Raw genomic sequence first — 23,731 nt, forward strand, 5'->3', positions numbered from 1 at the left:
ATTCATTGGATAGTGACTTGGCAATACCAGTATTCATTGGATCGTGACCTGGCCATATCAGTATTCATTGGATCGTGACTTGGCCATATAAATATTCATTAGATTGTGACCTGGCCATATCAGTATTCATTGGATTGTGACTTGGCAATACCAGTATTCATTGGATCGTGACCTGGCCATATCAGTATTCATTGGATTGTGACTTGGCCATATAAATATTCATTAAATTGTGACCTGGCCATATCAGTATTCATTGGATCGTGACCTGGCCATATCAGTATTCATTGGATCGTGACCTGGCCATATCAGTATTCATTGGATCGTGACCTGTCCATATCAGTATTCATTGGATTGTGACTTGGCAATACCAGTATTCATTGGATCGTGACCTGGCCATATCAGTATTCATTGGATCGTGACTTGGCCATATAAATATTCATTAGATTGTGACCTGGCCATATCAGTATTCATTGGATCGTGACCTGGCCATATCAGTATTCATTGGATCGTGACCTGGCCATATCAGTATTCATTGGATCGTGACCTGGCCATATCAGTATTCATTGGATCGTGACTTGGCCATATAAATATTCATTAGATTGTGACCTGGCCATATCAGTATTCATTGGATCGTGACCTGGCCATATCAGTATTCATTGAATCGTGACCTGGCCATATCAGTATTCATTGGATTGTGACCTTTGCTGAAAGCGTATATTCTACAAAAACAATATAAGGTATTATATGACACTGGTACTGACATGAATCATATACATCTCCAAGCACTTACTAATCACATGAATCCTGTACATTTTCAAACACTCTTACTCACATTAATCCTGTACATTTTCAGACACTCTTACTGACATGAATCCTGCATATTTTCAGACACTCTTACTGACATGAATCATATACATTTTCAGACACTCTTACTGACATGAATCATATACATTTTCAGACACTCTTACTGACATGAATCATATACATTTTCAGACACTCTTACTGACATGAATCCTGTACATTTTCAGACACTCTTACTGACATGAATCATATACATTTTCAGACACTCTTAGTGACATGAATTCTGTACATTTTCAGACACTCTTACTGACATGAATCATATACATTTTCAGACACTCTTACTGACATGAATCCTGTACATTTTCAGACACTCTTACTGACATGAATCCTGTACATTTTCAGACACTCTTACTGACATGAATCCTGCACATTTTAAAACACTTTTACTGACATTAAAGCTGTACATTTTCAGACACTCTTACTCACATTAATCCTGTACATTTTCAGACACTCTTACTGACATTAATCCTGTACATTTTCAGACACTCTTACTGACATTAATCCTGTACAATCTCAGACACTCTTACTGACATTAATCCTGTACAATCTCAGACACTCCTATATATCTTTAGACACTTTTACTGATGACATTAATCCTATATACACATATTCATGCAATGCTTTTCTTCCTCAAATATTACACACTAATTATGTGATGTGATAGTAAATATAAACACACTACAAACGATAACTACATGTCGAAGGAAACAAACATATTACACATCTTGCAGATAACTATGTATTGAATCTAGCTGCAGTAAGTGTGATCCATAAGAAGCAGATAAGTTATATAATGACCATAATTCAGCTGATGAATCTGGGAATCTGACAGTCAGGTTGGGGAAAAAGAAGAATTTAGAGCATGTACATGATTTGTAATGATTATAGGTATCAGGTCTGGATTAAAATACACAACAGTCTCGGCCAATCACATGATGGGTAAAAGGAACAGAGTATCACTGTAATCACCATAACCAACTCAGAAAAAATTACATAATCTATAAATATATAGCTGCATGTCACCTTACTGTAAAATACTTTATTTTCGCTTGGAATTAATTTTTTCTAATTTCGTTGAAAGGATGATTCAATAGAAAATAAAATCTAGCAAATATAACTTTTTTTCCTATATTTCACATTCAACTCATCAAAAATCAGTGAAAATAAATTCCATACAAAATTCAGCGAAAATTAAATCCAGCTAAAATAAAGTATTTTACAGTACCTTGTGGTGTAATTTTGCTATATTGCACAGGGTATTTGCATCCTACCTTAATAGGAAATGCAAATTCTAAAAATGGAACAATAGATAAACATTTCCGAGATGGTGCACATGTTTGAATAACAAATTCATAGCAAGAAATTGTGGAAATTAAGGGACACTGATTTCCATGATTGTGATTTCCAGTCCTTGCCTTCATACACAATGCAGCTGAATCACTCAGACAGTATGCAGTATATATAATAGTTGTATGGACCTTTGTTATGTGATAGTTGATATTTACACTGAGCTGTTTATGTGCATATTTTGCAGTATTCTTGTGATATCCACATAGCGATAGTTCTACACACTATTACACTTGGTGTAACCAACAATCAGCACAAATTACCATACTCTTGAGAAAGTGTGGCATAGATAAATCAATTTTTTCTCTTCACATAACATTTCATTGGTGGCTAATAACACTTTGAGCCCCATTGTCAAACTTTGGCACAATCTACAAAATGATATTGTAGTCTAAAATGTTGATAAAAATTTACAAACCTTTTGATCGAAAACAAAAAGCAATTTCTGAACTTGTCTGTATCGTACAAATTTATGATGAAATTCAGCAACAATTTAAAGCGAGGGATTCGTCACCTGTGCATGTGTCAGATGGCCATAGCTTGTCATTGTTTACAAACAAGCGTCTACCCATGAGCCTTTGCGTTTTGTTAGCGTGTGTTGTTATCATCGCTTGAGACTCAATTCCCGCAATGTGCAAGTGACAACCCTCCCACTTTAACAAAATCTGAAAATATTGTCACTAAATTTCCGGTAGAAAAATATCTAGCATATAAAGGGTTGAATGGCATGTCTTGTTCGATATGTGACTCATAGCGATGTATAAACCATGTGTTTTGTTTACATGAAATTCGAACATGCATCACATGACGACCATTGCCCTTTAAATTCCCATCTATGGATGAACTTATTTTTCTCAATTCTTGTGTGAATGTCTTTCTGTATAAGCATGCAGGTATACAACATCTAAACTACAAATATTTATGTCTAGACATTTAATACATTTATTTTTGTTTATGTGGTTGAACTTTCCGGTAGATAGTTTCTTCTTTCTTTTCTAACTTTGCTGCATACCTTGCTAAGGTAAAAAGGAAATCACTCAGCCTATGGGAAAAAAAATACAAAGATAAAATAAACCATTAAAATATAATGATTTACATTTAATATTACTGTAAAAGTAAGTACATGTATTATGTAGTCTGCCATCTTGATTTTCCAGCAAAGGATTGTGGGTAAAGTGTGACATAATTGAGTTTAACTGACACTACTTGTTGAGAGTATTTAGCAGGTGTATACAACACCAATGTTTCTGCTAATCTAAAACAAGTCAATTACATGAGGCAAATACAGAATCAAATGTTACTCAAAGTCGCTGTTTCCCTGAAAAACAAGTTTGGCTATCCCTTTTCATAGGCATTGTTCCATTTACTTATTGGAACATTTCACTCAGCAATAATAATTTTACTATAATCCACGTCCATGTGAGATACACAGTAGTCTAGAATTCAAGCTGCTATGTTTATGAAGCCACCCATAGAGGGCATGACAATGATAGTAGGGTCATCTTTGGTTCATGAAATACATGGCCACCAAGAAGGCATATCAATAACATACTACAGTTATATACTTAAATCTAGCACAGTTATTAAATCCTATGAATAGTTTATTGATTTCCTCTTAGACTATGCGTTTAGAAAGTGTTTATCATTGTCTAACTTTATGTTGGAATATACTGTAAGATTCTGCTAATAAAACAGCAGTATAGGAACAATGACAATAATAATATCCTTGTTTGCAATATTCCAAACAGTTTTTATGGTCCTGATGGCCCAATGACAGGACTTCTTTATTCTTCTATGTTTTTGCTATATTATAACAGAAACAAAAAATAAAGTTTTTACTAATAAGTAATTTTTAACAATGCAAACTATTTTACATACCAGTAATATATGAATGTTTAAAGCCAAAATTGATAATAATAATAATATTACAATACAAGTACTTCTAATTTTTTCTATATTCTGACAGAAACTAAAAATAAAGTTTTGATAAGTACTTTTTAAACTTAGAAAATAATCTTTAACAATGAGAATGTTCAAAGTGAAAACCGTAATAATTTTGTAAACAAATTTCATGAATTGATGAAAAATCAAAACTTTGTGACATTTTTTTCTCTGGTCAGAATTTACATCATGTGTACAATGTGGTACATGTTGTTCAACAAAATGCAATACGGGTATGATGAGATAAACACAATGGTCATATCTAATGTAGTACTTAAATTTATCAATAAAAACTGTAAATGTGCACTGTGCTCTGAGTAGTTCTATAAAAACTGGTTGCTATGTAAACAATGTTTTTTTAGCCTCCTGTAGGCACATGTGCTACAAGTCACAATGAATTTTGCCAAAATTTTGACCTCATGAGTGCCTTTAACAGACCATCAAATCAAGAAAAACATCTACCAATAAAAATTAACCCTTTATGTTATTACTCCAAATGATCTTAAAATATATCCAAGGTGCCGAGATGATACACAAGGGTCCTAATAAACATAATATAAAGTATAAAGAATGTTTAGAGAATCAAATTTTAGTGAATGAATATAAATAAACTTAAACATCATCCACCATGGGAAAAGAGAAAAACAACCGAAAACATGCTGACTAAACTCCCATAGGATTTTGAGAAATGTAGATGTGAGTTTGATCTTGTCACCAGATGTACCGCCAAGTACAAGTACATCTGTTTTTACCCCTTGTATTTCGACTCATCAAAAAAATAAATATACTTAATACCGGTCACTGGTAGCATAGTGGTTGTCACATCAGTCTCATGATCGGTAGACCCAAGTTCAAATCATACCTTAGGCTGAACATCGAAAGGGTAGACTCATACCCTGGGTGAGTGTGCCACTGACTCAATAGGAAGGCCAATTCCACTGGCCGAGATTCATTCACTGACGAATGCGACTTTGGGGGAACCATGGTTAAGGTCCACAGGTTCTTGTGTTCGATCGAGCCTGGTTGACAGAGATGGCCGCACAACCCTGTCATGTAGTCCCAAACATGAATATGGCTTTTGTGGCAAAAATGCACTATGTGTCAGCACTAGTACTTGCAATTTTCACATATAAAAAAAAAGTCAGGAGAGACAATAATGACATTCAATGTCCACAACTGTCGCCTGGCACAAAAAACAATCAAAAACAATATGAGTCAATACTTGACTCCCACTTTCTGAGATTTCCATAATTCCCTAATCGCATGTTACTGCAGTAAAGTTACTTTTTCTGTTATGGTTACATAGTGTTACCTCTATATTATTGCTAACAACTGATAGACATATTTTTTTCTCTCTAAAGATGCAGCAGTCTTAGTACATTATAGTTATGCACATTACGGAGGATACATTTATACTAAGTAGATAATTATTATGCCTTGATTTTAACACTGAAGTAATCAGATCTGTGGATTATCCAAAAGCATCTATTTACCCAGTTTCATTACAGCAAGTCCCAGAAGTATTGGGGCAGCCAATTTGCAAATTCGCTAGCAAATTGGCTATTAAACTGCTTTGGTTTTGACTAAACGGTTGGCTTTGGAATTTCGCTGGCGCCGGCTTGTGAACATGTATATGGCTTATCCCAGAGCATATAGCAGTTGTTATCTATTGATTTAAAAGCTAAATATTGGCTAATTAAGTGATTAATATGCACAATCAGGTCTGCGCATTATCCAAAAGCATCTGTGTATTAACCTTCATTGAAATCTGTTGAATGGTTCTTGAGATATCAGTGAAACAGACACACACCATAGAGTACTGTATGTGTTACCAATATGTATGGCCATCATATCCCATAGAGTACTGTATGTGTATCCAATATGTATGGCCATCATATCCCATAGAATACTGTATCTGTTCCCAGTATATATGACCATCATGTCCCATAGAGTACAGTATGTGTTCCAAATATGTATGACCATCATATCCCATAGAATGTTGTATGTGTTCCCAATATGTATTACCATCATATCCCATATAATACTGTATCTGTTCCCAGTATATATGACCATCATGTCCCATAGAGTACAGTATGTGTTCGCAATATGTATGACCATCATATCCCATAGAATGTTGTACGTGTTCCCAATATATATTGCCATCATAACCCCCATATAATACTGTATGTGCCCAATATGTATGGCCACCATATCCCATAGAATGCTGTATGTGTTCCCAATATGTATTGCCATCATATCCCATAGAATACTGTATCTGTTCCCAGTATATATGACCATCATGTCCGATAGAGTACAGTATGTGATTGCAATATGTATGACCATCATATCCCATAGAATGTTGTACGTGTTTCCAATATGTATTGCCATCATATCCCATATAATACTGTGTGTGCCCAATATGTATGGCCACCATATCCCATAGAATGTTGTATGTGTATCCAAGATGTATGGCCATCATATCCCATAGAATACTGTATCTGTTCCAAGTATATATGACCATCATGTCCCATAGAGTACAGTATGTGTTCGCAATATGTATGACCATCATATCCCATAGAATGTTGTATATGTTCCCAATATGTAATGCCATCATAACCCCCATATAATACTGTATGTGCCCAATATGTATAGCCATCATATCCCATAGAATACTGTATGTGTTCCCAATATGTATTGCCATCATATCCCATCCCATAGAATGCTGTATGTGTTCCCAATATGTATTTTCATCATATCCCATAGAGTACTGTGTGTGTTCCCAATATGTACTTCCATCATATTTCATATAATACTGTGTGTGCCCAATATGTATGGCCATCATGTCCCATATAATACTGTATCTGTTCCCAATATATATGACTATCATGTCCCATAGAATGCTGTACGTGTTCCTTATATGGATGGCCATCATATCCCATAGAGTAGTGTATGTTTCTGATATGTATGACCATTATATCCCATAGAATGTTGTACGTGTTCCTGATATAGATGGCCATCATATCCCATAGAATGCTGTACGTGTTCCTAATATGGATGGTCATCACATCCTATAGAATACTGTATCTGCATGTTTCCAGTATGTATGACTTTCATGTCCCATAGAGTACTGTACGTGTTGCCAATATGTATTGTCATCATATCCCATAGAATACTGTATGTGTTCACAATACATGTATGACCATTATATCCCATAAACAAATCTGACAGATGTCCACTTAAGGCGAATCAAGTATCAAAGCTATTGGACTGGTAGTTTAACCCTTATCTGGTCAAGTCAGTGTAAAAATACATGGGGCTGACAAGATAAGAGTTAATAAGAAGTCATACATAGGAATAGTTCACATGGGCTGCAGGATGTGGGATACACAATCACCAATAATAATAATAATAATAATAATAATAATAATAATAGCTCTGCTGTCAGCTTTTACAACAGCAGAGCCAATAAAATTCTTCAACATAATAAGTTGTTCTTCGATAATGTTCTGACAAACAAGACAGGAACAGGTTAAGTCTTTGAATATTATAACAAGCAGCCTCTCGGCTGAGATAGTTCCGCTGTTCGCAATGCACATTTCAATTAAAGAACAGAAGAAATCATTAGAAAATGAACAATATGCATAGTATCAATGCTATGGGACTTGCTGTTTTCAACAAGAATTCAAAAATATCATTTTTCACCATAAATGATTGTGGTTTTTAACAAGAAGTAGAAAATATCACTTATTACCAAAAATGACAAAAATATTCACCAAAATTAGAGAATTAAAGATATCATTACAAAATGAACAAATCTGAGAGAGGTCCATATGTAGTACCTATATATGTAATATCAAAGCAATTGGACTTGCGGTTTTTAACAAGAAGTCGAAAATATCACTTTTTACCAAAAATGACAAAAATATTCACCAAAATTAGAGAATTGAAGATATGATCATAAAATGAACAAATCTGAGAGAGGTCTACCCAAGGTACATATACACCAAATATCAAAGCATTCAGGCTCATAGTTTTCAAGAAGAAGTCGAAAAAGTAAAACATTGACACGGACGACGGACACCGGACGACAATCACTCATATGATAAGCTCTGCTCGACAAAGTCGACAGCGGAGCTAAAAATTAGTTAATTAATTTTTATTAAAACATTAAGGGGTCTACATTACCATTCCCCAAAATCCAATGAATGGCCCTTGAGATGTAGAAATCTCAATCACGCTAAACCAGTGATGAATTATTATTCAGATTATACATGTACATTTCAGAGAAAAAAACAATCAGGTCTGCGGATAAGCTCACAGCTCAAATGTACAAAATGACATTAAAATTCAATGAGATAGAGATATGAGTTTAAACAAACACAAAGACAGGAAAAAGTGTGTAATTCCATGTGAGTGATTACAAGGAGTACACTTAGATTAGCCAAATATACCTTGATTGTAGAGAAACAAACAATGAATGTTATCACGCATATTAAAAGTATCTGTTAATGGTTTTCTCATAATGTTAAGACAAACATATTAAGTTAGCAATATATTTAATGCTTATCATTGTCAACATTGTCTGTCAATATAAGCATACAGATAAGAACATCATGTGACCAACCATGATTACCATACAGACTTTAGACAATGATTGTACCCTAAAATTTGTTTTAAAACTCTCCAATCAACAACAGTATATGTAACCAATCATATTTAGTTAAACAAAATTGCCTGCTGAAAGCCTTCCATTGAAGTTCCAAAATGGTTCTCATTGAAAAAAACGGCACATGTAGGCGATATGTTAACCTTTTCACCACCAGACTTTCTCTCCCAAATTTTTCTGCACTTTTTTCTTAAATTCTTCAATATTTTTGGAAATAAACCCTAAATTTGAAGCCATAACAAACAAAATTTGTCAATTTTCGGTTTTTACTAAAAAAATGTGGCTATTTTTGTCCAAATTGTCTGTAAAAGTACAGACTATAAAAGAGGACGATTTGTTATTGATGAAAACAGGGAACTGGTGGTGAGAATGTTAAATATATTTAAAGCGCGGTAGTCTACGCATGTGCGAGATATATGGGTCTCATATAAACAAAGATGGTGACTTTGACTGTTGCGCAGATCAACGAGTACGAACTGAGACGTTTCCAAGCTTTAATGAGGTAATTTTCATGTTATTCGAAGGTATCAAGGAGTCACCGGCGGTAATCAATGCAAGTCGCGCCCAGGTCAAACCTCATACTTGTGATTTCCATTTGAAGAACGCATTGGATTGTGGAAAAATCAATGTTTATCAACACAAATGTCGCACTTGCGCAGCGCGACGACTACTGCGCTTTAATATATATTGTTGTCTCTCTTATCTTAAATAGTGCAATCTGTGATGTTTATGCATGTAATGATCAGGCCGCTTATAAAATAATAAGCTACACATGCATGCTGATAGTTTACAGGTAACATTCACCTTCCAGCTTGTGCTTGATTAGCCGTTAATCACCATTCTACTACTCATGTTTGAATCCTTGTCGAGCGGTCATACAACATGACAGAGTCATAAATGGTTGACATATACCGGGTATCAATGGTAAACAAATAGTCGTGTAGAGAGTTGTAACAGCGAAAGACTTGTGAACTTAATGTGTTGATCCACTCAAATGTCATGTTTTCTTTTAAACTTCTCATTTGATTCTAACAATGATGAACCTTGACCTTGTTGCCAGGATTTCATGGTAAAGTAGGGAATGGTATGGTTTTCAATACTGAAAAATGATTAATTTTCACTGGGTTTAAATTTCGCTGATTTACCATTTCAGGCATATTCAGTGGGTTTTAAATTCACGGTTTTATCATTTAGATAGTGTGTTCTATGCTAAATTTTTACATACTCACTGGGTTTTAATTTAGCGCATTTTCCAGCCAGCGAAATAAGCAAAATTAAAACCCAGTGAATAATTAATCCTTTTACAGTAATTAAAGGTGAAAAACCCCATCATTTACTAGGTTGTCATCATGACAATCTACATTTAGCTACAAATGTATGTCCAATATACATGTATAATTGAAAGAACACTTACAATGATAAAATACTCTTAATTGCCTTTACTTCCAAAGTGCACAACATTGTGCTCTAAATATAGAATTCTTCAGGTTTTAAAAGTACAAAAACAAACCAATTAAACATACTTAAATTAGAAATGTGCCAGTCTTATAGACAGATCATTGGAAGGGTATGGAAATAGTGATAATTATTTATTTTGGCAATGGATCATCCACTGCATTTTTTTCATCATTAATTGATTTCTTAGGGAACAATCATTAAATACAGAAACCTGTTGGCAAAAATTTGATATTGCAAACAAATAATTTATCTTTATCTTGGGACTTGAACATACTGATATTTCAACTTAATATTTCAAAATGTAAATATGATACCAATGCAAAATACCAATTTACCAAGTTGTCGCTTGGAAGTTTAATTCACGAGTTTCCGGTGATTTGTTCAAATTCTATCATTCCAACAGTTTCAGAGAATACCAAGTATAAAATTCAAGATGCTATTATGTTCAATTTTCAGGTTTTTACTTCAAATCTCTTGAAATTTGACTTCCCAATCATCCAGAGTTCTAATGGTCAGATTATTTCTAGTACTGTCTTACCTATTGAGATACTGTACAACAGCATTGTCCACCTCCCCATCTCTGGCTAGTGGTATGACTCTAAAAATAATAAAATAGATAGAAAGAACAAATCAATCATCAGTTGTTACAAGATCAGTATCAATACTAGTAATCAGTTTCACTTTTTTAAAAATATATTTTTGTGCCGGGAAACAATTCTGAACACTGCATGTCAATCACTATTGTCACCTAAGATTGTTTGTTGCAGTCTAAAATACATACAGAAACCACATTCATATTACTTCATGATAAGCCTATACACCAATCTCTCAAATGGCAATTTAATGTGCTATCTGGGCGTCAACTAGAACTCAAACACCTGTGGACCTAATTCAAGGTTTTTCCATCCAAAGTCACATCTGTAAGTGAATGAATCAGCCAGTGAATTTAGTACCCCTATATTGAGTGTGTGTTTGATTCATCCAGGGTTCAACCTCATGGAATGAGCGTTAATTGTTTTGGCACAACAAATCTCAGTGCATCATACCATGTAGGACACACTGTTCTCAAATCAGGGAAAAAATTATGCAGCAGTGAACATTTTTTACATCAGTAAGACAGGCGGCCACAGTGACTTTCACTGGGGTGCTAGGGAGTCACAGAGACAATCATTAGGGTCCCAAGGAGCCAGAGGAACTTTTACTGATGTCCCAAAGAGCTATAATGACTTATACTGCGATATTAGGGAGTGACAGCAAATTTTGAAAATTGTCAAATCGCCAAAATTGATAACACTGAAAATAAAATGTTTTACAGTTTATAGCTATAATTGCAATAACCTTTTCACCACCAGACTTTCTCACCCACATTTTTCGTCACTTTTTTTTTATATTCTAGAAATGAATCCTAATTTTGGTGCCAACTGACTAAATTTTAGTAAATTTTCAGTTTTTACTTTTTTACACTTTAGTTTTTACTCAGTTTTTACTTTAAATATGGTTATTTTTGTCCCAATCTTCTGAAAGTGCAGACCATAAACATGACTATTTTGTGAAATGTTATGAAAAAAAGAGATCAGGTGGTGAAAAGATTAAGTGTTAAAAGAAAGAGTTTTGTTTAAATATCTCAACAAGTACATGAGGGAGCCATTAAACGTTTAATGTGTTTTCTATTTTGTCATGAGGCAAAAGAAATTTGGGTTGACACAGAATTCATAACAAACTAGAATGGCTTAATGCTCTTGTGGGGTAAACCATTCCATATTAGGGGTGATCATTGGATCCATAATAAAACCTTTGAGTGAGCAAAATGTTACATAAAAAAACAATGTGTGAAAATAATATTAATTAGTGCAATTAATGGACTGAGAAATTCAAATAGAATTTAAGAGCAAAAATTATATAAACCAAATGAATTATTATACAAATTAAGCAATTATTATGCATAGATTTAGGTCTGTATATTGTTTCAGGGTGCACTTGTACAAAGTTTCATTATAATGTGATGATTAATCCTAACTAAATTAGTGGGAAGCTGAAATATAAATTATTATGCAAATTAGGTAATTATTATAGATGTATATCAACCTAAAACTAATTAGATCATCACATTGTGTTAAGAGTACATATGTCCCAAGATTCACTGAATTAAAGTAAGTACTGTCACAGACCATCTATGTACGAAGTTTCATTGAAATGCGATTAGAACCAAAAATTATGATTTATTATAATATACTGTGCATTGTTCTGGACATCAATGTACCAAGTTTCATTGAAATGGAATAATTAGTACATGTGATATCAGTGTAAAAGATGAAAATTAGCTAATTATGCAAATTAGCTAATTATGCAAATTAGGTAATTAATATGCACTGATTTTAACCCAAAACTAATCAGGTCTGTGCATTGTTCTAGAAAATCTTTGTACCAAGATTATTATGCAAATTAGTTGATTAATATGTACACATTTTTACTTAAAATTAATCAGGTCTTTGGATTGTTCTAGAGAATTTATGTACCATATAGTAACGAAGTAATAGTACTTGAAATATCAAAAGCTGAAAATTTATTAATTATGCAAATTAGGTAATTAATATTTCACATATCTGTCTGTGCATCGTCTTTTGTATCTATGTAAGTTTCATTGAAATGTGATGATTAGTACTTAGATATCGCTGGAAAAGCTGAAAATTGACTAATCATTATGCAAATTATATTAATCATATGCATAAATTTTTACCCAAAATTAATCACATCTGTAAATTAGTCCAGAGCATCTATGTACCAAGTTTCATCAAAATCTAATGAATGGCTCTTTAGATATCAATGGAACAGTCAAGAAACAGCTAAAAATTAGCTAATTATCATGCAAATAAGGTAATTATTATGCATGGATTTCAACCAAAACCTAATCAAATCTGCGCATTAGCCCAGAGCATCTATACACAAAGTTTCATTAAAAACAAACATACAGTTCTTGAGATATCAGTGGAATGGACAGACACACATACACACACACACACACACACACACACACACACACACACACACACACACACACACACACACACACACACACACAGACAGGGTAACTGCAAAGACTCCCATCGTGTGCTTTGCACACAGGAGTCAAAAAATCTTCAACCGAAGTTCCACCAATAACATAACCTGGTGGGTGGTTTTCAAGAACAAAATGAAAACAGGATTGTAGATGATGGTGACTGCATAAGCACTTCACTTGGCATGCTACAATAACAGCAGAGATAAAAAAACACAAATCTATAAATGCTCTAAAGTCCTTGACTAGTATGAACTTTCCTACAACTTCTAATGGACAATGGATGACAGATACATGGCTGATCAGTCAGACCATTCACCAACACAAACATTTTTGTTAACATTATCGACCCTCCTTTGAAGTTTCCACCCCCATCCCATAATGGTTAATCCATGAGATTTCAAAGTGCAGAATCCCAAAATACTTGATATTTTCCAAGTAAATGGCTAAATGTTAGTCTTATCTGATAGCTATTATTAGAATGTCGTATCTAAATATAGATAGTATATTTTGACTATATCTACCTTAGGATCATACAGACATCACTCACCAATCTATGTGCAGTTATGTGTAACACGTATGGCAAATACTAGAGAAAGTATAACAACTCAACTTATCTGAAGTTAAATGTTATACATTGTAATTCATCCAATTTAATTGTTTTTTAAGATTTGAAAAGTTCTCTTTATGTTACTACAATTAATAAACAAACAAATACACAGCAGAAACAAACAAATAAATAGAAGAAACAAACACACAAATAAACAAGTCATTGTCAATGACACGTCCCCGTTCTGTTCATATTTGAGTGACATATACATTCAAAGCAGATCATGACCGAAATCTCAGACCACTTTAAGTGGTCTGATCCGAAATGCATTTTCGGCCTTAAAATGGCCATCATTCAGCTATTGTTAAGCGGATCATGAAACAAATGCACATATTTATTTGTGACATGATGTACCATGTGTGTGTGAAGTTTGAACTTGATCAATCAAGACATGTCTCGGATACGGATCCAGAACTGAATTCTTTAAAACAAAATAGCCGCCAGTCGGCCATTTCAAACTTGATTTGAAAAAAAAATGACGTGCATCAAGGTCCTATTATGTTTAATGTATGTACCAAATTTGAACAAAATCCGTCCATGCATAACTGAGATCCGGGTCCGGAATGGTGAAAATGTGCGATTTCAATGCATTTTCGGCCTTAAAATGGCCGCTATTCGGCTATCGTTAATCGGATCATGAAAAAAATGCATGTGCATATGTCCCATATAATGTGTGATGTATGAGTGAAGTTTGAACCTAATCGGTCCATGCATGTTTGAGGTACAAGTGATCACGGACGCACGCACAGACGCACACAGGGCAAACCATATTAAAGTCTCCGTTTTCGGACTACGTCCGAACGGGAACTAACAAGTCATTATTAATTATATAGTGCTCGTTGGATTTAGGGGAAATGTTATTCAGACCAAAAATAAAGTAATATAGACCAACAGCATAGTTAGTAATTGAGAGTGAATAATTGGCTGGGGTAGTATTACCAGAAATTAGATGTATTAAATGACTTAAACAGGACATGCTTAATCAAGCATTTTTCGTATCCAAACTGAATTTCTTTTGGCTCATGTACAAGAATATAGTAGTATGGTCAAAAAGCAAGATTTCAGGCAGTCAACCATCTGGGAAACTGATTGTGAAACTGCATGTAATTGTCATGGATATGTATCCTTACAAGTATAATTTGAAGAGAAAAAAACATATCGATACGTTTTGAAAAAAAACAAGATGGCTTCCAGTTGGTCATTTTTGATTTAAACACAAAACAAATAATCATGGACATGTATCTCAACATATATAATGCTTGTATTAAATTTGAAAGAAAACTGACAAATCCTGTCCAAGATACCACCTTTCCCAAAAAACAAGATGTATGCCAGTCAGCCATCTTTGATCTGATCATGGAACAAACTGACATGAACATGTATTCCAAAATGTATGACGCATGTTCCAAATATGAGTGAAAATGATTCCTAAGTCTTGGAGATATAGTAGTATGGTCAAAAAGCAAGATGGCCACAAGTCGGCCATCTTTGATCTGATTATAAAACAAATTGTCATGGACATGTAATCTAAAATATACAATGTACCAATAGCAAATGATGTCCATGATACAACATTTCCAAAAAACAAGATGGCTGCAAGTTGGCCATCTTTGATCCGATTGTGAAACGTATCATCATAGACATGTATACTAACATATATAATGTACTTACCAAATTTGAACAAAAACTGACAAAGCATGAATAAGATACTACATTTTAAAAAAACCAAATGGCTGCCAGTCAGCCATCTTGAATTGAATTAGTAAACCACTGCATGTACATACGTCGCAGATAAAGTACTAGGTACATGCAAAGAATGAACAGATTTGACTCACAGGGTTCTGAAATACGACTCCAGGTGGATGGCCGGAGACCTATTATTAATCCCCTGTTTCTAATTTTGAACACACACAAAATAACAAACAAATAACTTTTTCATGATGAAATTGATATAGTGTTTCTATACAGTATTGTTGTTGAAACAAATACTGATGATACTTGGTACTGTTATACAAAAACTGTTATACAAATACTTAAAAGCTGCTTAATACTGATATTAGTCAAAAATCTGGATGGAAATTAGTCTCAGTGGGGCAGAGGGGTGATCGCCTCTTCAAAAAAAAATGTTGGAGGGGTGTCGCCCCCTTGAAAATCAAGCTGAAGCCCTTTGTGTCAACAAAATTTACCCCTCAAAATGCAGAGAATAGCATTTCAGATTTCAAAGTTTTTAATGGGGAGTATGCTGCTGGATCCCCCTAGTAGCCTTGTGCCTTCCGCTCGGGGGGTGAGCAGATCTCGCCCATTCATGCAAAATTTTGTGCCGCTGCCTCTGAATATTATCAATACTTTTAGCAAAATCAAATATACTATTGATACAATGTAAATCTTGCAACAATTTACTTCCATGGTTGACTTCGCACAACCGTTCATACAAGATCTTCTGCAAAATCAATTACAGAGGCACATCTTGACATGCTCAAAAATGAAACTTTGTCATGATCACTCAAATTTTACTAAAGACAAATTGTTCCAGTGTGTCTTTCAGAATGTGAGGTAAGAAAATTTTGGTGAGATTCTAAGTAAACCATGCTCAAATTGATCCATTTATCTATTAAGTGCATATGCAGTAAGCAAATTAGCTTATACCATAATGTATGTGTATTATTTATAGCACTGATAATGTTACACTTCACTCAGCTTAACTCACTCATGTACTTATTACCATATTTGCTCAATTATATTAAATGATATATACAAGTGTATGGGAGTATTGCAGGCATATTTAAAATTAATTCAAGTGTCTTTCAAAAAAGCTTGACGATTAATAATGAACTACAAATCAGGTAATTAGGATGCTTGAATTTCAATCTTGAAAAGCCACACACACACACACACACACCCACACCCACACACACCCCCACACACACACACCCACACACACACCCCCACACACCCCACCCACACACCCCACCCACACACCCACCCCCCAGCCACACACCCCCACCCACACCCCCCACACACGCACACGCACGCACACGCACGCACACACGCACAAACCCACACACGCACCCCCACCCCCCCCACCCACCCAAGTTTAATTAAATAAAAATAACATCATACATGCTATGACTTAACATAGAAATGTTTGCGAAGCTTACGTTTAGTAAGTATTAATATTAATATAAATTGAACTATACCTCCATCCTTTACTAAACCTAAGCTACACAAAATTACTTAAATTTGATTAAATATTAATATAAATTATGAAAAATAGGGGGGGGGGTCATTATTTTGTAAGTTTGTCATCACTTGGTAGGTGTAAAGTTAAATGGAAGTCGTCACAGCGTTGATTAGACAAACACACACTTACACACAGACAGACACTAAGACCAGACTTTTATTATCCCTTGTTTCACCAACCCGCCGAATGAACAGGAGCCGAAAATGAAATAATAGTAAAATTTTATTTCAGCGTAATTTCTCATGGCCGACGACTTGTAAGTGCAAACAATTTCTAAAAAAAACTTATTTTTATCTTCATTTTTTTTCCCCTCCCGTCGCTTAACAAACCCAAGTTGCATTTTCATGGGAATACCATGATCAAAGTACCGAAGTCTCGCGCAGATGAGAAACAAGGTTATACATGGAATAAAATTTTATTTCATTTCTTCTCTTCGATCAATGATCTCACTTACAATTCTTTGAGAATCACACAAATCTAATGGGAAAAAAAGAATTAATTTTATTTTTTTTCCCGCCCTCCTCAAAAAAATTGCCTCATAAGAACTCGAGAAACAAGGAATAAAAAAAGTCTGGCCTAATTTAAAAAAAAAATATCAAAATGCTATTTTGAGAGAATTAAAAATAAGAAGTTTAGAATGAGTTTTAGTTTGTATTAATATTGATTTTAGTTTTCTGGGCTTCAATGCTGCATACCAAAATAAATATTATTATCTTCTTATAGTTTCTATGGTGTTTCGCTAAAACATATTTACCAAGTCTAGTAATATTAATTCCAGATAGAGGTGATGACTGATGAGGTCACAGCACTTTTAGATGAAAACATGATGTTGTACTTGACATGTGTACTACATGCATGAAAAATAGATATATTTTTATAGTGATTGATGAAAGGAATGTCAAATAAATCTTATGCACAACTCGCTAATGATAACACATTCCAGTATGCTCTGGGTCAATAACTTAATTATCAAGAAAAATTTATAAATTATTTTCTTCAAAAAAGTGTAAACAAATTAACAAATTTAGGTTTAAAATTCAAAATGATTGCTTTAATATAGAACATACCCACCAGAAATAATCAGGTGAGGTGCATGTTTAAAACAGCCATGGATGTCTTTAGAATGACTTCAATCAAAGTTTTAATCAAAAATCTAAAGTTCCTTTTAAAACAGTAGTGTTCATAATATATTAAGTACTTATTTTCCAGAATGATGTTGCTGGACAAATAATAATAATCAAACGTCTGTTGTTTTTTTTTAAATTTTCCTTGCAAAATTTTAAAGTTTTCTGTGTAGTTTTTTCCCCCCAAAATAGGGTTTCTAATGGTCAACCCTGAAAGTAATTTTATAATTATTAAAAGCTATAAAGCTGGTGTTTTTTTGGTTTTCTTTTTTAATTTTCTGTAGTTTTCTGAGTAGATTTTCTGTGTATTTTCTTCTTAAAATCTATCATTATTTAGTTTCTAATGGTCCACCATGAACCCTGAAATTATAGTTATTAAAAACTACAGAATCAATAATTCCTATCAAATATCTGTAAATGAGTTTTTTCCAAAATTTACCATTTCTTAGAGTTTTTAATGGTCAACTGGGGAAGAGATTTTATAATTGTTAAAATCTACAAAATTCGTAGTCCCAATCTTTTTGCAATAATCCAATAAATCTTTCTATAGACAGTTTTATAGGACATGGATAAAGTCAAATGTGCATTTCAAGAAGAAATAGAAGACTTGTAAATTATAATTAGATGATATTTTACCATTCCTATGCGTCCTATAAGAATTAATCATATCCTAATGTGCTATACAGACATTGAGGTAAGTATTGATGATCATATGGTAAAATGAGTTAATAAGATACTGTAATCTTTTTATTCAGTTAACAATTCAACAACCTGGCAGGAAATGGCCAGTCAGATGCTATCAATCACCATAATTTTGATTTATGAATGAAGGTGTGCATGATCAGATTAAAAAAATTATGAGTGAATGGGTTGTATTTATATGAAAAGTGAAGCCATTTCATCGAATACGTCCATATGAATAAAGCCACAAATATAAGAAAGTGAAGGAAATGGTCAAATTCAGATGGTACCAGACCCTCTTGATGTTTCTTATTGAAATAAAATGAGTTGAATGTTTATATCTTTGTGTATTTTGTTTCCATCTGTAATTACCTTCCATGACATCTTTACTTCTACTTTTGAGTATTTCTGTGTTTTGTTTTTAAGTTTTTAACTTTGGTTGAAATTACCTTCTTTGAGATATTGTTGATCAGCAATTGTATTACCGGGTACCAATCAAAATCAAGAAAAAAAATTAGCCTAAACTGTTTTTTTATCTAATTTTGTGCTAACTAGTTTCCATCAGAATATTTTTCACAGAAATAAAAGTAGTGTCAGGATAAGCTTGTTGATATTTTGACATTTTGCACCAATTACATTTTTTCAATGTATGTTTTACATTTATGTATTCCCATTCTGTTTAAGATATCAAAAAATAAAAAAAAATAAAGACATCATTTTGAGAATAATTACATAGTGATACATAAAAATGTGAAAACAATCTAGCTATCTCAAATTTAATTTCTTGTTGTTGCCCAGAAAAAAAAACATTTGTTGATTTGCCTAATCACCCTTTTTGTTGTCAGAATTGCTATATACTATTTTCAACCATAAAACCTATTCAATTCAGTTCAATTTTTTCAATGTCTAGTCAAAAGTTATGTATGGTGAAAAATGTGCATTTCATCTTTATTTAGAATATAAAACAATCATACCAAAATCTTGGTGCAAAATGTTGACATTATTTCTACAACCAAATGGGCGTAATTTTCCAAAAATCAAAATATTTGAAAGCATCAGAAAGGAATGATACTGATTGTTTTTGTAATGGTGACAAGTTGACTTTGGCATTCAAAGTGTCAACACAAAATGTAGTTCAAGTAGCAGTGTCTCATATGTCATATCACACTATACATTGTGACATCTTCAGTGATTTATAAAGTACAAGGGCGTGTAAGAGAAGATTAATCACACCAATTCACTATGAGTGAATGAATTGTTTTTAAAAGTGAAGCCATTACATTGAATATACATGTACCTGTATAAGTGAGCCTCTGTACAGAGGCTCCACAATGATTTTAAATTTAATTTAATTTTAAAACAAGTTTTCACAGAAAGGAATACACAAAATGTAAGTTAGTATACAGTATACCCTTTCTGAAACCCTAACCTAAGCTAAACTTAAATTAATTTATGTTAAAGTTTGGTATGTTGTTATTTCTAATTTGTTCAATTTAGGTAAATAAAGAGAATTAAAAAGCATGTGATTTAATAGAGTTTAATTAATTAATAGAGATTAATTAGTAATTAAATTACAACCCTATAGAGAGTTGATTTTTAATTGAGTCCAATATAAATTGAATACCATGTAATTTAACTGAATTTAAGTTAATGGCTTTACTTTTTGTTGGGGGGGGGGGGGGGGTCATATTATCCAGTCTGAGTGTGTGGTATTTAAAGTGACCTTCAAATGTATGTATACATTATTAAACAGTGTACAGATTTTTGGTGAAGTTGAGTGACAACAAATATAAGATGGTGGAGATAGACCTCTTCAAAACAACCACTGTTAAAATCTGGAAGATACCCTTGATTCTGAGAGACAAGAATCTCACTCAATATCCTCCATATTGCTAACATTGTCGACAGATACAATGAAAACAAATAATTAAAGTCTTCCCAAAGAGACACATGTCTAGTCAATGTTTCTGGTAGGCTGTGATTAAACCCCAGTTTATTTTGCTTTTATCCCTCTGAAAGCAGACCCTTGTCAAAACAAATAAACACTAGAGTGAAAGTGATGACAAATGACTGTAATGTGAGCCAGCACAATGTCTATTCATCACTATCATCCCATGTACCACACTGTCTACTACTGCTGCCAGGCAAATATCTTATGACGTACTCAACATTGATTGAATTAAATACATGACAAGTTGGGTATAGATGCATGCATCCAGGATGGAGTGAGTTGGCCATGGTGTGGATGGGTCCAGGGTTAAGCGAGTTGGCCATGGTGTTGATGGGTCCAGGGTTGAGTGAGTTGACCATGGTTTGGATGGGTCCAGGGTTGAGTGAGTTGGCCATGGTGTGAGTAGGTCCAGGGTTGAGTGAGTTGGACATGGTGTGGATGGGTCCAGGGTTAAGTGAGTTGGCCATGGTGTGGATGGGTCCAGGGTTGAGTGAGTTGGCCATGGTGTGAATAGGTCCAGGGTTGAGTGAGTTGGACATGGTGTGGATGGGTCCAGGGTTAAGTGAGTTGGCCATGGTGTTGATGGGTCCAGGGTTGAGTGAGTTGGCCATGCTGTGGATGGGTCCAGGGTTGAGTGAGTTGGCCATGGTGTGGATGGGTCCAGGGTTGAGTGAGTTTGACATGGTGTGGATGGGTCCAGGGTTGAGTGAGTTTGACATGGTGTGGATGGGTCCAGGGTTAAATGAGTTGGCCATGGTGTGGATGGGTCCAGGGTTGAGTGAGTTGGCCATGGTGTGAGTAGGTCCAGGGTTGAGTGAGTTGACCATGGTGTGGATGGGTCCAGGGTTGAGTGAGTTGGCCATGGTGTGAGTAGGTCAAGGGTTGAGTGAGTTGGACATGGTGTGGATGGGTCCAGGGTTGAGTGAGTTGGCCATGGTGTGGATGGGTCCAGGGTTGAGTGAGTTGGACATGGTGTGGATGGGTCCAGGGTTAAGTGAGTTGGCCATGGTGTTGATGGGTCCAGGGTTGAGTGAGTTGACCATGGTGTTGATGGGTCCAGGGTTGAGTGAGTTGGACATGGTGTGGATGGGTCCAGGGTTGAGTGAGTTGGACATGTGGATGGGTCCAGGGTTAAGTGAGTTGGCCATGGTGTGGATGGGTCCAGGGTTGAGTGAGTTGGCCATGGTGTGGATGGGTCCAGGGTTGAGTGAGTTGGACATGTGGATGGGTCCAGGGTTGAGTGAGTTGGCCATGATGTGGATGGGTCCAGGGTTGAGTGAGTTGGACATGTGGATGGGTCCAGGGTTGAGTGAGTTGGACATGTGGATGGGTCCAGGGTTAAGTGAGTTGGCCATGGTGTGAAGAATGGGTCCAAGGTTGAGTGAGTTGGCCATGGTGTGGATGGGTCCAAGGTTGAGTGAGTTGGACATGGTGTGGATGGGTCCAGGGTTAAATGAGTTGGCCATGGTGTGGATTGGTCCAGGGTTGAGTGAGTTGGCCATGGTGTGAGTAGGTCCAGGGTTGAGTGAGTTGGACATGGTGTGGATGGGTCCAGGGTTGAGTGAGTTGGACATGTGGATGGGTCCAGGGTTAAGTGAGTTGGCCATGGTGTGGATGGGTCCAGGGTTGAGTGAGTTGGCCATGGTGTGGATGGGTCCAGGGTTGAGTGAGTTGGACATGTGGATGGGTCCAGGGTTGAGTGAGTTGGCCATGATGTGGATGGGTCCAGGGTTGAGTGAGTTGGACATGTGGATGGGTCCAGGGTTGAGTGAGTTGGACATGTGGATGGGTCCAGGGTTAAGTGAGTTGGCCATGGTGTGAAGAATGGGTCCAAGGTTGAGTGAGTTGGCCATGGTGTGGATGGGTCCAAGGTTGAGTGAGTTGGACATGGGTGTGGATGGGTCCAGGGTTAAATGAGTTGGCCATGGTGTGGATTGGTCCAGGGTTGAGTGAGTTGGCCATGGTGTGAGTAGGTCCAGGGTTGAGTGAGTTGGACATGGTGTGGATGGCTCTATGGTAGAGTGAGTTGGCCATGATATGGGTGGATCCAGGGTTGAGTGAGTTGGCTATGGTGAAGATAAGTCCATGACAGATTGAGTTGTTTAAGGTGTGGATAGGTCTATGATAGAGTGAGTTGGCATGGTATGGATGGGTCTATGATAGAGTGAGTTGGCATAGTATGGATGGGTCTATGATAGAGTTAGTTGGCCATGGCGTGGGTGGGTCCAGGGTTGAGTTGGCCATGGTGTGGATGGGTCCAGGGTTGAGTTGACCAAGGCATCTTTGATTAGTTGCGGGTTAACTATGGATGAGTACAGCATGATATATTCCTTGGAATGGTGGGTTGTATGGCAGATTTATCATAGGTATTACTGGTAGGTCCTGTATGGGTAGTTTGCCAACAGTTTTATTTGTTGTTTATGGGTGCTGACGGTTTGTGTGGTGAAATGGATCTAAAAGTTAAATAGGTAATGAATACCAGTCACATACTATGGCGATATGTGTTCAGTAAGTGTATTGCTACACTGGTATGGTACCAACAATTAGAGCCCCCAAATAAAAGGTTTTGCATCTCATCCCAGGGAAAATTAACATTTTTTTGATATTATTCAATACCTCAACAACAAGATATACATTCAACATTTTTAATAAATAATGCTTTCAAATACATGTATTAAAGTACATGTAGAAGCCTAATCATAAATGCAAATATTCAGAACTTATTAATTGTCCAGTAAATTGTACTTCTGGGCATTATAATGATATTGACTTGTTGGAGGTCACCAGTTTAATTTT

The 23,731-nt window shown here is 35.2% G+C and overlaps 1 protein-coding gene across 1 annotated transcript in view; it reads right to left on the bottom strand.

Moving 5' to 3' along the window:
* Nucleotides 1-3,126: 3,126 nt before the first annotated feature.
* The window catches only part of LOC100370870 (corrinoid adenosyltransferase MMAB-like), a 47,966-nt gene continuing 27,361 nt past the window's right edge, over nucleotides 3,127-23,731 (bottom strand). The window contains exons 8-9 of the mRNA XM_002739383.4: nucleotides 10,812-10,871; nucleotides 3,127-3,250 (exon numbers count right to left, since the gene is read on the bottom strand). Coding sequence (XP_002739429.2) covers nucleotides 3,151-3,250; nucleotides 10,812-10,871 — 160 coding nt within the window. The 3' untranslated portion in view covers nucleotides 3,127-3,150. The remainder of the gene's footprint in view (nucleotides 3,251-10,811; nucleotides 10,872-23,731) is intronic.

This window comes from Saccoglossus kowalevskii, chromosome 16 (genome assembly GCF_978046115.1).
Source record: "Saccoglossus kowalevskii chromosome 16, keSacKowa6.1, whole genome shotgun sequence".
Lineage (NCBI taxonomy): Eukaryota > Metazoa > Hemichordata > Enteropneusta > Harrimaniidae > Saccoglossus > Saccoglossus kowalevskii.